General features: G+C 42.7%; 1 protein-coding gene across 1 annotated transcript; it reads left to right on the top strand.

Moving 5' to 3' along the window:
* Positions 1 to 423: 423 nt before the first annotated feature.
* Positions 424 to 2,708, top strand: LOC121974671 (WRKY transcription factor WRKY24-like). The gene is made up of 5 exons (XM_042525824.1): positions 424 to 767; positions 842 to 1,012; positions 1,087 to 1,649; positions 1,744 to 1,902; positions 2,017 to 2,708. The coding sequence occupies exons 1-5, from the start codon at positions 501 to 503 to the stop codon at positions 2,378 to 2,380; spliced, it is 1,524 nt and encodes a 507-aa protein (XP_042381758.1). The 5' UTR covers positions 424 to 500; the 3' UTR covers positions 2,381 to 2,708.
* Positions 2,709 to 12,875: the final 10,167 nt, after the last annotated feature.

The raw sequence follows: 12,875 nt of genomic DNA, 5'->3' as shown, positions 1-12,875 counted from the left end.
ACAATATACAACCTTATAATATTTTGAAAGCAAATTAACCATTGACGTGGCAGCAGCGTCACACGACCACAGAAAACAAATAACGTGTATTACGAGGATGGCATTTTGGTCATTTCGGCTATCCGGAACAAGTCTAAGCCAGATACACAACGTCAGTATTATTTAACGAGAAACCCAAGAAGTACTCTCCTCCCACGAATCACTCTGCGGCTGGCCATCAATGCCTGGCTGGGTAAACTTTCGAGGGAGGAGGAGTGAGCGAGACTTTACGAGGAGATGACTTAGCCTCCGGTCAAAGTTAGACCACGAGATTTGACTAGTCAACGGTCAAAGTTTCCAACTTCCTGCACTCAATCTTCGAAGAAGAAGCAGCAACAGCAGCCTCGCCTCACTTCGGTTTATATATTACGCGACCCTTCTCACCTTTCTTAATCCTCTCCATGCACTAGCAAACCTCACCGCCGGCATAAATCGACCTCCTTCCTCGCTGCAATTCGCACATGGCTTCCTCCACGGCGAGCATAGAGACGTCGGCCAGCTCCCGGCCCACCGAAGCCTTCTCCTTCTCAGCCGGAGACGCTGCCGGGGAGGACTACTCCTTCCGGGGATTCCCGGACAGCTACGGGAACGGGGATCCTCGAGGAACTTCTAATCTTCTATCGCTTCCGCTCTCTCCTCCGTCGCTCTCCCCTTCTTCCTACTTCTCCATCCCCGCCGGCCTCAGCCCCACCGGGTTCTTGGACTCCCCTGTTCTCCTCTCATCTAATGTAAGTGCACCAATCTAGTTACGTCGTTCGTTTGTGTTCTTGCGAGTTATGGTTTTAATTCCTTTGGATTATAGGTGTTGCCATCTCCTACAACTGGCTCACTGTTTTCATCTCAAGCTTTCAATTGGAAAGGCACAGATTCTAACTATCAGCAAGGAGTAAAGAATGAGGAGAAGCCCTTCCATGAGTTCTCTTTCCAAATTCAAGCCAATAATGGAAACAATCAAGCATCATCCTTCCAAAAGGTGTGAATTGATACCTCTCTTTTAGTTATTTCTAATTCAAACGTCTGATCCTTAGTCTGTTCATATTCTTGTAGGAGGAAGCCATCATTAGGGGAGGACAGCAGCAGCAGCAGCAGCAGCATCAATCATGGATCCAGCAGCAACAATTCAGCAACACCAACATGGAAGCTGAATCTATGGTTCCAATCCAAGCAAAATTTGATGAGAGCAGAGGATTGAATCAGTACCCAGCTGTTCAGACCTTGCAGAGGAGGTCAGATGACGGGTACAACTGGAGGAAATATGGGCAGAAGCAGGTCAAGGGAAGCGAAAATCCACGAAGCTACTACAAGTGCACCTACCCGAGTTGCCCCACCAAGAAGAAGGTGGAGAGGTCTTCGGATGGCCAAATCACAGAGATTGTGTACAAAGGCACTCACAACCATCCGAAGCCTCAGTCGAAGAAGAACGCCACCTTCTCTCAAGCTTCTCGACCTTCCGGACTTGGTGAAACAGCCAATGATCATTCGGTAATTGAATCAGCCGCGACACCTGAAAACTCTTCAAACTCCTTCGGAGATGATGATGTGGATATGGCCACCCATGGTAGATCAGGAGTCGACGAATTCGATGACGATGAGCCCGACGTTAAGAGATGGTAAGATTCCAGTGCAGCTTAAGCCATGGTATCATAGAACCCATAATTTCTGTAACCGAGGATTGAGATGATCTAACGCTTTATTTTATATCAGGAAGCAAGAAGAAGAAGGTGACATATCAGGTTCAGCTAATAGAACGGTCAAGGAGCCAAGGGTGGTGGTTCAGACCATGAGTGACATTGATATCCTCGATGATGGATACAGGTGGAGAAAATATGGGCAGAAGGTTGTCAAGGGGAACCCTAATGCAAGGTGAGCATTGATTCTAATCACCCATAGCGTTTCATTCATAATCTTTTCCAATTTGGAAAATCTGAGATTATACTTCATACCTGACATAATTTTGTCATGTTTTGTGAATTGTAGGAGCTACTACAAATGCACCACGAATGGTTGCCCAGTGAGGAAGCATGTGGAGAGAGCTTCTCATGATCAAAGGGCAGTGATTACTACCTACGAAGGCAAGCACAACCATGATGTCCCAGCGGCTCGCGGAAGTGGAGCACAACTGGTCAACAGGCCTAATTCGATTAACTATAACACTAACAACAACAACAACAACTTTTCAGTGGCTATACGACCATCGGCGACGACGAACAATCATAATCAGCCTTTTGCAAACTCTTTCTTTAACACCAAATCCGAATCGTCGCATAGCCAATCCCCCTTTGGTAGTCTTGACATGATTCAGAGCTCAGGGAACTATGGACTCTCTGATTATGATAGCTGAATTCTTTCTTACGTGAATTTCCAGCGGCAGTAACAAAGACAAATACAAATTGTGTTCTCCAAAGTGAACGAAGGACAGAGACAAGTCAATTTCTTTCTTGATACTGCTGCAGAGGTGAAGCCGGAGTGACGCAGTAGTAGATTTGTTCAATTCATTTAATTACTTGAGGCCCTTTCAGCATAGTCTGGCCTCTGTTTATGTTTGCACTAATTACACCAATTAGAAATTAGAATAGTGGCTAGAGAAGACAAAGGAATGAATAATCTGTATTTTCAATTGTTTTTTGTTTTTATTACAGTACCAAAAACACAAGCTTGCATGGGTTTCATTTGCCCAATTTGTATTGCTGCTTGTGGGGAATTTGAAACGGTCAATGAAAGGTTTGATTTTACGGTTTACAAAGAGTTGACACAGTGAAAGATTACGTTCAACGATTCGAAAGTCTAGTCAACTGTTTCACATATTGAAACACGATTTACTGTTCATCTTGACCATCATGGAAGATTCTTCTCTCCCTTTCTGTGGTCAGACATACTCCGAGGACCAAGAGCAGGTCAAAAATATCTTCAATACTGATCTGTTTTAATGAACCCGTAATTTAGTCCCACATCGCCGACTTTCGTGTGTTTGTTTGGAAAAGAGCTCGATTTAATGCCGGGCCAGTCTACAGAAAAACCCATTCCGTCGTATATTTCTTGGCCTTTAGAGTAAGGTCTTAACAGTTTGATGTATCTAATAGGTCGGTCATTACTTACGATATCAAATTGTAGGGCTTAATGGGGCTTTGCGCTACAACTTGGGCTTGGTGCGCCCCAACCGAAAACATTGCCTGTACCTACTAATCATTGTGATCTATGGAAGCATCAATCGAATTTGATATCATCTTGTTTTATACACCTTAATTTTTCATAGTGTAAGGTAATACTAACTTATATTTTGTAAGTGCGAAGTGTTATTCTAAGAATTAATAATAATTAATAAAATATTACCTTTTGACTTTTACGGTATTGTTTTGTTATTACAGCAGAACTAACACGCAAGCGCAGCTTAGACCTCCACGCGCAACACAGACATCAGATTGAGAAAAAAGCCACCAAATTAACCTGATTCCAACGAACTGATTACGGCCGGGGAGACTCTCTTGAGTGGTTCCTGAGATACATGATTGTGGGTGGAAGGGTAGTTGATGAACTCAGGAGGAGAATCGAAACTACCATGTTGAAAAACAAAGGTCTTGTATTCATGAGCGTCATGTCGGCTGCTAATCAGTAGAGAAGAGAATTCTTGCTGCATTTTGATGCACAAAATCTCTGCTTGTGCCACTGCAAGCTGAATCTGTAGCTGAGATACCTGATTCTGAAGGTAAGAAATGGTACGGGCGCACCCACCCATAAACAGGGCCTTTCATCCTCGCGCTCGCTTCGCAGACTAAGCTACTCACTGCATCTGCCTTGTGATGAACTTGGAGCTCCTACGGTTGATCCCCAGATAACATGAAATAAAATAAAAAATTAAACTGTAAATGACTTACATTGATTTCCCGAAGAAATCGTAAAAGATGTCGTCGAAGACGTTGTTGCTTCTGTCGTCGAGAAGATCACCGCTTGAAACCTCCTCGAATTTTTTCACGAACCAAATCCCGGAGTCCAAGACTTCTCTTTCGCTCGCACACTGATCACCTCACACCTTTGCTTTCCTCCCTTGATCACTTCTCTGATCTTATCTTGGACGTTTTTTATAAGAAGAAAGAGGAAGACGAAGGGGAAAGGACACCCCTTCGTCTCCTTGACGTTTGCAGAAAGGGGAGATGAAGGGGAAGCAACGCCCCTTCCTCTCCTCTCAACATCCAACATCTCCCACTCGTCCAAGTTCATCCATAAGGTTATATGGTCCCATAGACCATGTCAGTTACCTAGACTACAAGGTGATTATGTCATAACGCCAAAATCAAACATTAATTGGTCACATAACCAAATAAGTCACATAGACTATTTGACGATCAAGTCACGAAGACCAAAGTAAAATTAATTAGTCACAAAGACCAAATAAGTCATGTAGACTTTATGAGGATCAAGTCACGAAGACCAGAGCATAAATTAGTTATAAAGACCATATAAGAACATCCATTCCATACATTAGGGAAAATGGTTCGTGCAATAGCAAACACAATGAGCATTCAATTGCTAAGAAGATTGTCACACCTTACTTAGCTGCTCTATTGAACGAATCAGAGACATCAATGACTTACCTTTACCCCAGATTAAATTATTTACATCAATATGAACATCTCTAATCCCTCATATTGACTATATGCCAAGAGAATGTTCAACATCTCCAATCAAACAAATTATTCACAATTATATTTTTTGTTCTGAACTAAAAATGTAACCGGTACTAGTGAATAAATGTCATAGATGTAAATCAATCTTAATCTTCCTTTTTAGCTAGAATCTATTCATTTTAATCAGTTGCTTTCCTAATTATGCTCCATAGACTGAATCATCCATAGCCAATAGGAAACATACTAAAGTAGTAGACACTGATCAAAACTTCAAGTAGACAATTAAATAGTCACTTAGGGTAAGATTGAGATTAACTTATAATCTCATGGGTCTCACATAGTAGAGAAGCAGGGATCCATTCTCCTACTACCCTTCTTGTCACCATAGCACATGTGGTATGAATTACATGCTACGATGTTATTCTTTTTACTAAAAAGAGCGCATGTTTTTCCCAAAGTTTAACATTGTACATATTTCGATCTAGACATACCTAATGTCTAATCCTGAATTCAACATATGAATTTCAATCTGGCTTTAAGAAGATTCAGTAAATGGTGGGTGTATTTACTCCAATCATTACATAAATGATCTCATCTTGACATAATTATCAAGGTGACTTTAACTTATGGGTATGTCTCTATTCACAGCTACATAAGCTGTCCCATAAGCAACGGTCTTACCTCTATTCGTACTTAACAAATAGAGATGATTGTCCATGTGAGTGGACCAATCTCAATCTGCCAACATGCATATCGAGACTTTTATTCGAATGTAACAAAGACATATACACTAAATAGATCATGACATTTTTCATTTATCAAAATATCTTCACAATAAGTTACATTCTTCGAAGTCCCAAAGACTTCACATGTTCATAAAATGACTCTTTAGTCAATGGCTTAGTAAAAGGATCAACAAGCATATTTCGTGTAGGGATGTACTCAAGAATTATCTTTTTCGTGTCAACAATATCTCTTACAAAATTATACTTAATTTCTATATGCTTACCTTTGCTGTTATATTTGGGATCCTTGGAAAAAGCTATTGCAGCTTGATTGTCACAGTACATTGTAACATGACTCCCACTGTTCTCAGCAATTTTCAGATGCTTCAGGAACCTTTTTAGCCAGACAGTCTCTTGCACAACCGCTGCACAAGCCATATATTCAGCTTCCATTGTCGACAATGCTACACAAGCCTGCTTTTTACTGTTCCATGAGATGACGCCACCATTCAGCAAGAAGGCATAGCCAGATGTGGATTTTCTGTCATCAAGGTCCCCTGCCCAATCTGCATCTGTGTATTCACTTAGACTTATTTCTAATCCTTGGAAATAGAGGCAATAATCCGCTGTTCCTTTGAGATATCTGAATATCCTCTTCATCGCATTTAGTGTCTCGATCCTAAGTTTGACTGGAAACGACTAACTAAGCCAACAACATAGCTTATATCAAGACGAGTGCACAACATAACGTACATTAAACTACCAATAGCACTGACATATGATTTTTTCTTCATTTCGGCTATTTCCTCAGGAGTCTTGGGATACATACTTTTGCTCAAAACAGTACCTCTTACTATAGACGTCTGCTTGATTTTGTAATATGACATATTAAAGTGTTGTAGCATCTTAGTGATATAAGCTTCTTGAGACAAACCCAAAAACCTTTTTGATCGATCTCTAATGATCTTCACTCCTAAGATGTACTCTGCTTCTCCCATATCTATTATGTAAATTATGATGAAAGCCATGATTTGACTTCTATCTCACACTTTATGTCGCTTCCAGCTATTAGCATATCATCAACATATAATGATAAAATGACAAACTTTCCTTTTTCCTTTCTTAGGTAAACACAATGATCCTCATTGATCATTTTGAAACCATAAGACAAAATGACTTCATTAAATCTTATGTTCCATTGTCTCGACGTTTGCTTTAGCCCATATATAGACTTCCTAAGTTTACATACTCTTTTCTCTTTGCCTTTAGCAACATAACCTTCTGGTTGTACCATATAAATTTCTTCATCAAGATTACCATTAAGGAAAGCTGTTTTTACATCCATCTGATGTAATTCCATGTCATATTGTGCTACTATAGCTAGGATGACACATATTGACACAAACTTCACAACTGGGGAGAATGTCTCTTTAAAGTCAATACCCTCCATTTGGGTATATCCTTTTGCAACTAATCGAGCTTTGTATCGATTAATCGATCCATCTGCTTTCCTCTTTACTTTGAGAATCCATTTATTCCCAATAACCCTTCGGCCCGGAGGAAGATTTACTAAATCCCAAACTTGATTCTTTCTCATTGACTCAATTTCTTCATCCATTGCAACTTTCCATTCTTTTCTAACTGAGCATCTCAAAGCTTCCTCAACTGTTCGAGGTTCCTCATCATCAACCGGGAGAATCATCAATGCCTCATTCTCAATATCAAACATTCTCCGAGGAATAATCTGATGACTACTTCTTTGTAGGTTAGACTGTTGAGAAACTGACTCATTCAGTGGCAGAGTACTCCCACTAGGTTGACTAGATTCAGGTATCTCCTGATCTGTTGATAAAGGAACATTATTCTCCTCCTCTATCTCATATAGAGGAATTGTCTTATCAACTTCACATCGTGTTGGGAACTCAGTTTCAAGAAAAGTAGCATCTCTTGACTCTATTTCAGAGATGGTTCCATCTTGTCGCTCACCAATAAAAACATAATCCTTAGAAGTCTCAGAATACCTTATATAGATACACTTATTTCCTCTGGGTCATAATTTTCCATGTTCATGAGTCTTATCATGAACGTAGACAGTTGACCCCCAATATCTCAGATTACTTAAATCCGACTTTTTGTCTGTCCAACGTTCATGTGGGGTAGATGGAACTGACTTTGAAGGCATTTTGTTAAGTATATAGGCCGCAACTAATAATGCATCTCTCCAATAGGAGATTGGCAAATTAGTCTGCGCCATTATAGACCTAATCATTTCAAGAAGAGTCTTATTTCTTCTTTCAACAACTCCATTTTGCTGTGGAGTTCCAAGGATAGTTAGCTGTCTAATAATCCCTTTCTCATTACACATTGTCTTGAACTGATCAGACAAATATTCACCTCCACGGTCAGTGAGCAAGGTTTTTACCTTACGTTCCAATTGATTCTCAATTTCGTTCAAGTAACGAATAAAGCAATCTAATGCTTCATATTTGTGAGAAATCAAATACATATGACCAAAACGTGTGAAGTCATCAATAAATGTAATGAAATAAGAACTCTCATTTCTAGCCTTCATATTCATTGTACCACAAATATCCGAATGAATTAATTGCAATGGTGATTCAACCCTAATAGTCTTACCAAATGATTTTCTAGTCGTCTTTCTAGCAAGACAATGCTCACATATAGACACGTTAATCTTAGCATGAGTGTCTAAAAGGCCCTCCTTAGCTAATCTATTCATTCGTTCTTGTCCTATATGTCCTAGCCTAGCATGCCAAATTTCATCATTAACATCAGCATTACTAGTAAGAGCAATATTTGAAAAACAACCATTATTATTATTTGGTTCTACATCAAGAATCATAAAATCACTTGTTACATAATCATACCCAATTAACACAGAGTTAATTCAAAGTTTCACATAATGACTATAAAAATTTACATTATAACCTAAATCAAGAAGACAAATGATGGAAACTAGATTCCGTCGAATCTCAGGAGCATACAGGACATCATGTAAAAATAAGGTACGCCCACCACGTAGGTTGAGCTTGCAAGTGCCAATTCCTTTTACTTTAGTTCTTGCATTGTTTCCTATATATATCCATTTATTGCCAGCTGGTACCCGACGATACTCCACATATGTAGCTCGATCACGTGCTACGTGGTTCGTTGCTCCTAAATCTACAATCCACAAAGGATACGAATCAGCTAACAACACTGTACTTACAACATATTGCTCATGGAAAGAAGAAAATAATGGATTTACCTTTTTAGGTTCAGTACAATCCCAAGCAAAACGACCTTTCTTACCACAGTTATAGCAAGCCAACTTGCTCTTAGATCTTTGTCCATATTTCTTTCCTTTCTTCTTGATTTGGTTTTTCGCAGCAACAACATTAGCATCTTTTCCTTTTCCCTTTCCTTTCTTAAACCATTTATTCTTATTCTTGGAACCAGAACCTTCAGCTACAAAAGCTTGACCAGAAATCCTTGTGGATTCAATCCTGTCCGCCTCAAGTTCTACATGGCGTGATACATCAGTGAAAGTCTTGATACTCTCACTATGGGTTAGATTATGTTTCATCGTTTCCCAAGAATCAGGAAGGGAACGGATAACTACTTGAACCTGTTGTTCATTGGTCAACATATAACCAGCAGTCTTAAGTTCTCGTATCATGTTACCCATCTCCCTGAGATGTTGGGCCATGGTAACATTCAAGCATTTTTTACAACTATCAAACTTGATAGTTAACTGACAGAGCTTACTTAGACTTACTCCACTGTACTTCTCTCTAAGGGCTGCCCAGACAACATGAGCCGACGGTAATGACTCATACTCAAATACCAAGTCATCTCCCTGAGAATATGTCACTGTAGCTTCGCCTATTCCGAAAGCCATAGCCACCCCCCATTTTCCCTTTATGTCTTTCGCTTGCACATTCTCCCACACACCCCCTCGACATGATTTTCTAGAAGGATCCCTCATTTTCTAGAAGCCATCGTCACCCCTCATTTTCTCTCTAAGGGCTGCCCAGACAGCATGAGCCGACGATAATGGCTCATACTCAAATACCAGGTCATCTCCCTGAGAATATGTCACTGTAGCGTCGCCTATTCCCGAAGCCATAGCCATCCCTCATTTTCCCTTTATGTCTTTCGCCTGTACATTCTCTCACACACCCCTCGGCATGATTTTCTAGAAGGATCTTGCGGTGGTGGCTGCTCTTAGGTTTACTGCTGATGTCATCTACTTTGCATATGAATCGTCTGATGGGCGCTGAGGACGAGGTCCTCTATGCCCTCCTTGGCGGCTATAAATATCCTTTCCCCTCAGCTTTATTAAACTTTTTTGCCTCAAGAGTAAGCCTTCCTTTTATTCCTGGTGCCTTTTATGCTCCGCCCCTTGTGTTTTACGTTTGCATCATCCTATGGATTCTCCTGCACCTAGCTATGCTCCAGGAGTTTCAACCTTCACTGGGGTGGATCTGGACGATCTTCGCTTCACCTATGAAAACTTGAGGGTTATGCACATTATCATTCCCTTTGAGATCCACCATGTTTCCTCACCCCCAGTAGGGTACACGACCTTCTTCAAAGAGCAAGTTGTTGCCGACCTTCGCTTCCCCATTCACCCTTACTTTTCCCAAGTGATTTGTTACTTCCGCATCCCTCTTGGCCAACTTATGCCTAATTCCATGAGGATCTTGTCTAGGTTCGCCCTCCTCTACGAAGTGTGCGATATACCCTGGACTCCCCGCCTATTCCACTGGTTCTTTACCCCTCGCTGTTATAATGAGGGTCTTTTTCGTCTCCAAGCTCGTAACCGAATCCCATTTTTTGTTCCTCTTCCATCCTCAGATTCAGAATGGAAAGAAAAATATTGTTCCTGAGTTTTCCCCTAGCCGTAGAATGGCCTACCCAGTGGCGCTCAGCTTTACCTCCGACCCCGCCTCTAGGGGATTTTCAGACAGACCCCGACTTTACAGAGGCCTCCACACAACTGAGATGCTGGCACTTGGACCTACTTAGACTGCTATCAGAGGACGTACTATTTCTATTCAGGCTGAGCCGCACCCCTTCAGAGCTACCATGCTCTTTAGGTATGGCTTAACCTACCTTGACTGACCTTCGCTTTCATATTCTGATTTTGGTATTCTTCTTGCACCCGACACCTTGGCCCGGCGCCCCCTATCAGGCCTCTTCCCTTGAGTGGTATGGAACTACAATGCTGAGGGCGCATAATACTAGATATGAGGGATTTGTCACACTTGGCTCCACCCCCATAGGGGCTACGACTTCAACCGCTCCTCGATCAGCCGCCCAAGCAACCCCACATGTTCGTTTTGCTCCTGAGCTTGTAAGGCACACTTCTCCCATGCCTCCTGCTCGTTGACCAAGAACTCCAACAGAGGAGTTGGACTCGGATGACAAACCACTCTCGCGTAGAACTAGACACCAACCTACAGGACCCAACTCAGTATTCGAGCCCCAACCCCCCCACTCCGGCATCCCAACCAGTCTCCACTTTTGTCCCTGATCCCCCACTCTCAAGTGATCCTGTTGTGTCACCCAAAGCCGAGGGTAGAGTTGAGCGAGGGAAAACTCCCATCGTTATAGAGCATCCCTCTGCTCCAGTGGCCCCTGCGACATCGAATGGCCCGCTCGGGCCTTCCTCCTTTCCCGAAGTGCCCCCCATACCAGCGTCCCAAGCCACCCCTGTGACTCATTCTGTTCGCCCGACTATCCGCCTCGACACACCTTGATCCCAGCGAGACTGCTGCTGGGCACTCAACTCATCCCCCTTCAGGCGAGACCGTTGCTGGACCATCACAATCGCAGCGTTCTCCCTATCACCATTATTGAGTCGTCAAGCCGTCAGAATGGGGCGTGCGTGGGCAGTCAAATGCCTCAACTAGTCGTCTCATGCTAAGGGGTCAATTATTGACCCATTGGGACGAAAGTCTGCGATGGATGCATGCTCTCCCCATGCTCGCTCAGCTGGATTGATTTTCCGAAGAATCTACCGCGGTAAGTTTTTACTATCCCCCTTTGCCTTTTCTTTCTCTTTACTCTAACTATTTACTTACCTGCACAAACTTTTGCCGAGTCCATGGTGTTAAGTCAGTCGTTCTCCTTCTTGTATCAACAAAATAAAATTTTGACAGATATGATGGTTGACCTAGCATCCAAACTATCTGACCCTGCATCGGGCTTGTCACAACTAAGGGCGGATGTGTCAACCTTAAAGAAGGTAAACGCCACCCAAGAACGAACCCTAGGGGAGGCCCAGCTAGAGATCGACCGCCTCTAAGATGAAAAGAGCAAGCTTGAAGCTCTTCTAAATGTTGGTGCAACCTTAGGTCAAGGTTGACTTGGTTGACCTGACTCGAGTTGACCTGACTCGAGTTGTGTTTTGATGTTTGACGATGTTTGACGAGAAGAGAGTTGTATTCTTGATGTTTGACAAAAATAGGTGTTCGGGAGATTGTAGGTGCAACCTTAGGTCAAGGTTGACCTGGTTGACCTGATTCGGGAAAAGTCCAAGCAGGGAGCTTAGCACGCGAAAAGTCCAAGCAGGGAGCTTGGCATTGGAAAAGTCCAAGTATGGAGACTTGGCACTGGAAAAGTCCAAGCAGGAAGCTTGGCACACGAAAAGTCCAAGCAGGGAGCTTGGCATTGGAAAAGTCCAAGTATGGAGACTTGGCACTGGAAAAGTCCAAGCAGGGAGCTTGGCACGCGAAAAGTCCAAGTATGGAGACTTGGCACGGGAAAAGTCCTGGTGAGTGAAGCCGGGCAGTGAGAAAGTCCTAACTGGGATGTTAGGCAGTTGGAAAGTCCTGGTGAGTGAAGCCAGGCAGTGGGAAAGTCCTAACTGGGATGTTAGGTAGTTGGAAAGTCCTAGTGAGTGAAGCCAGGCAGTGGAAAAGTCCTAACTGGGATGTTAGGCAATGAGAAAGTCCTAACTGGGATGTTAGGCAGTGTGGAAAGTCCTGGTGAGTGAATCCAGGCAAGGGAAAATCCAGATGGATCAGGGATGATCGGACATCTGGTGTTGAGGAAAGTCCAAGTAGGTCAAAGAGATTGACCGGACACTTGGCAGGGAGTTCTAGCAGGTCAAGGGAGTGACCAGATGCTAGGGATGAAGTACCAATAGGTCAAGGTTGACCGGATATTGGTTTGGAAGTCTTGGGACTTGGTTTGGGCAAAAACCAAGCTCTGGATCGGTCACCAGACCGATCCAGTGATACCTTGTTTTCTCTGATCGGTCTGGTGACCGATCAGATACCGAACAGAAGCTCTCTGTTCGGTTACTGATCGGTCTGGTGACCGATCAGTAAGAAAACAGAGGCGAAAAGAAAGGCAGCCTGATCGGTCTGTGGACCGATCAGAGACGAGCATCGCGAGAAGGAAAGGAAGGGGATCGGTCTGTGGACCGATCCACCTCTTCCCTGATCGGTCTGTGGACCGATCAGGGTCCTAGCCGTTG

Source organism: Zingiber officinale, chromosome 4B (assembly GCF_018446385.1).
Source record: "Zingiber officinale cultivar Zhangliang chromosome 4B, Zo_v1.1, whole genome shotgun sequence".
NCBI lineage: Eukaryota > Viridiplantae > Streptophyta > Magnoliopsida > Zingiberales > Zingiberaceae > Zingiber > Zingiber officinale.
The sequence above is the reverse complement of the archived record's forward strand: the minus strand, read 5'-3'. Positions and strand labels throughout refer to the sequence as shown.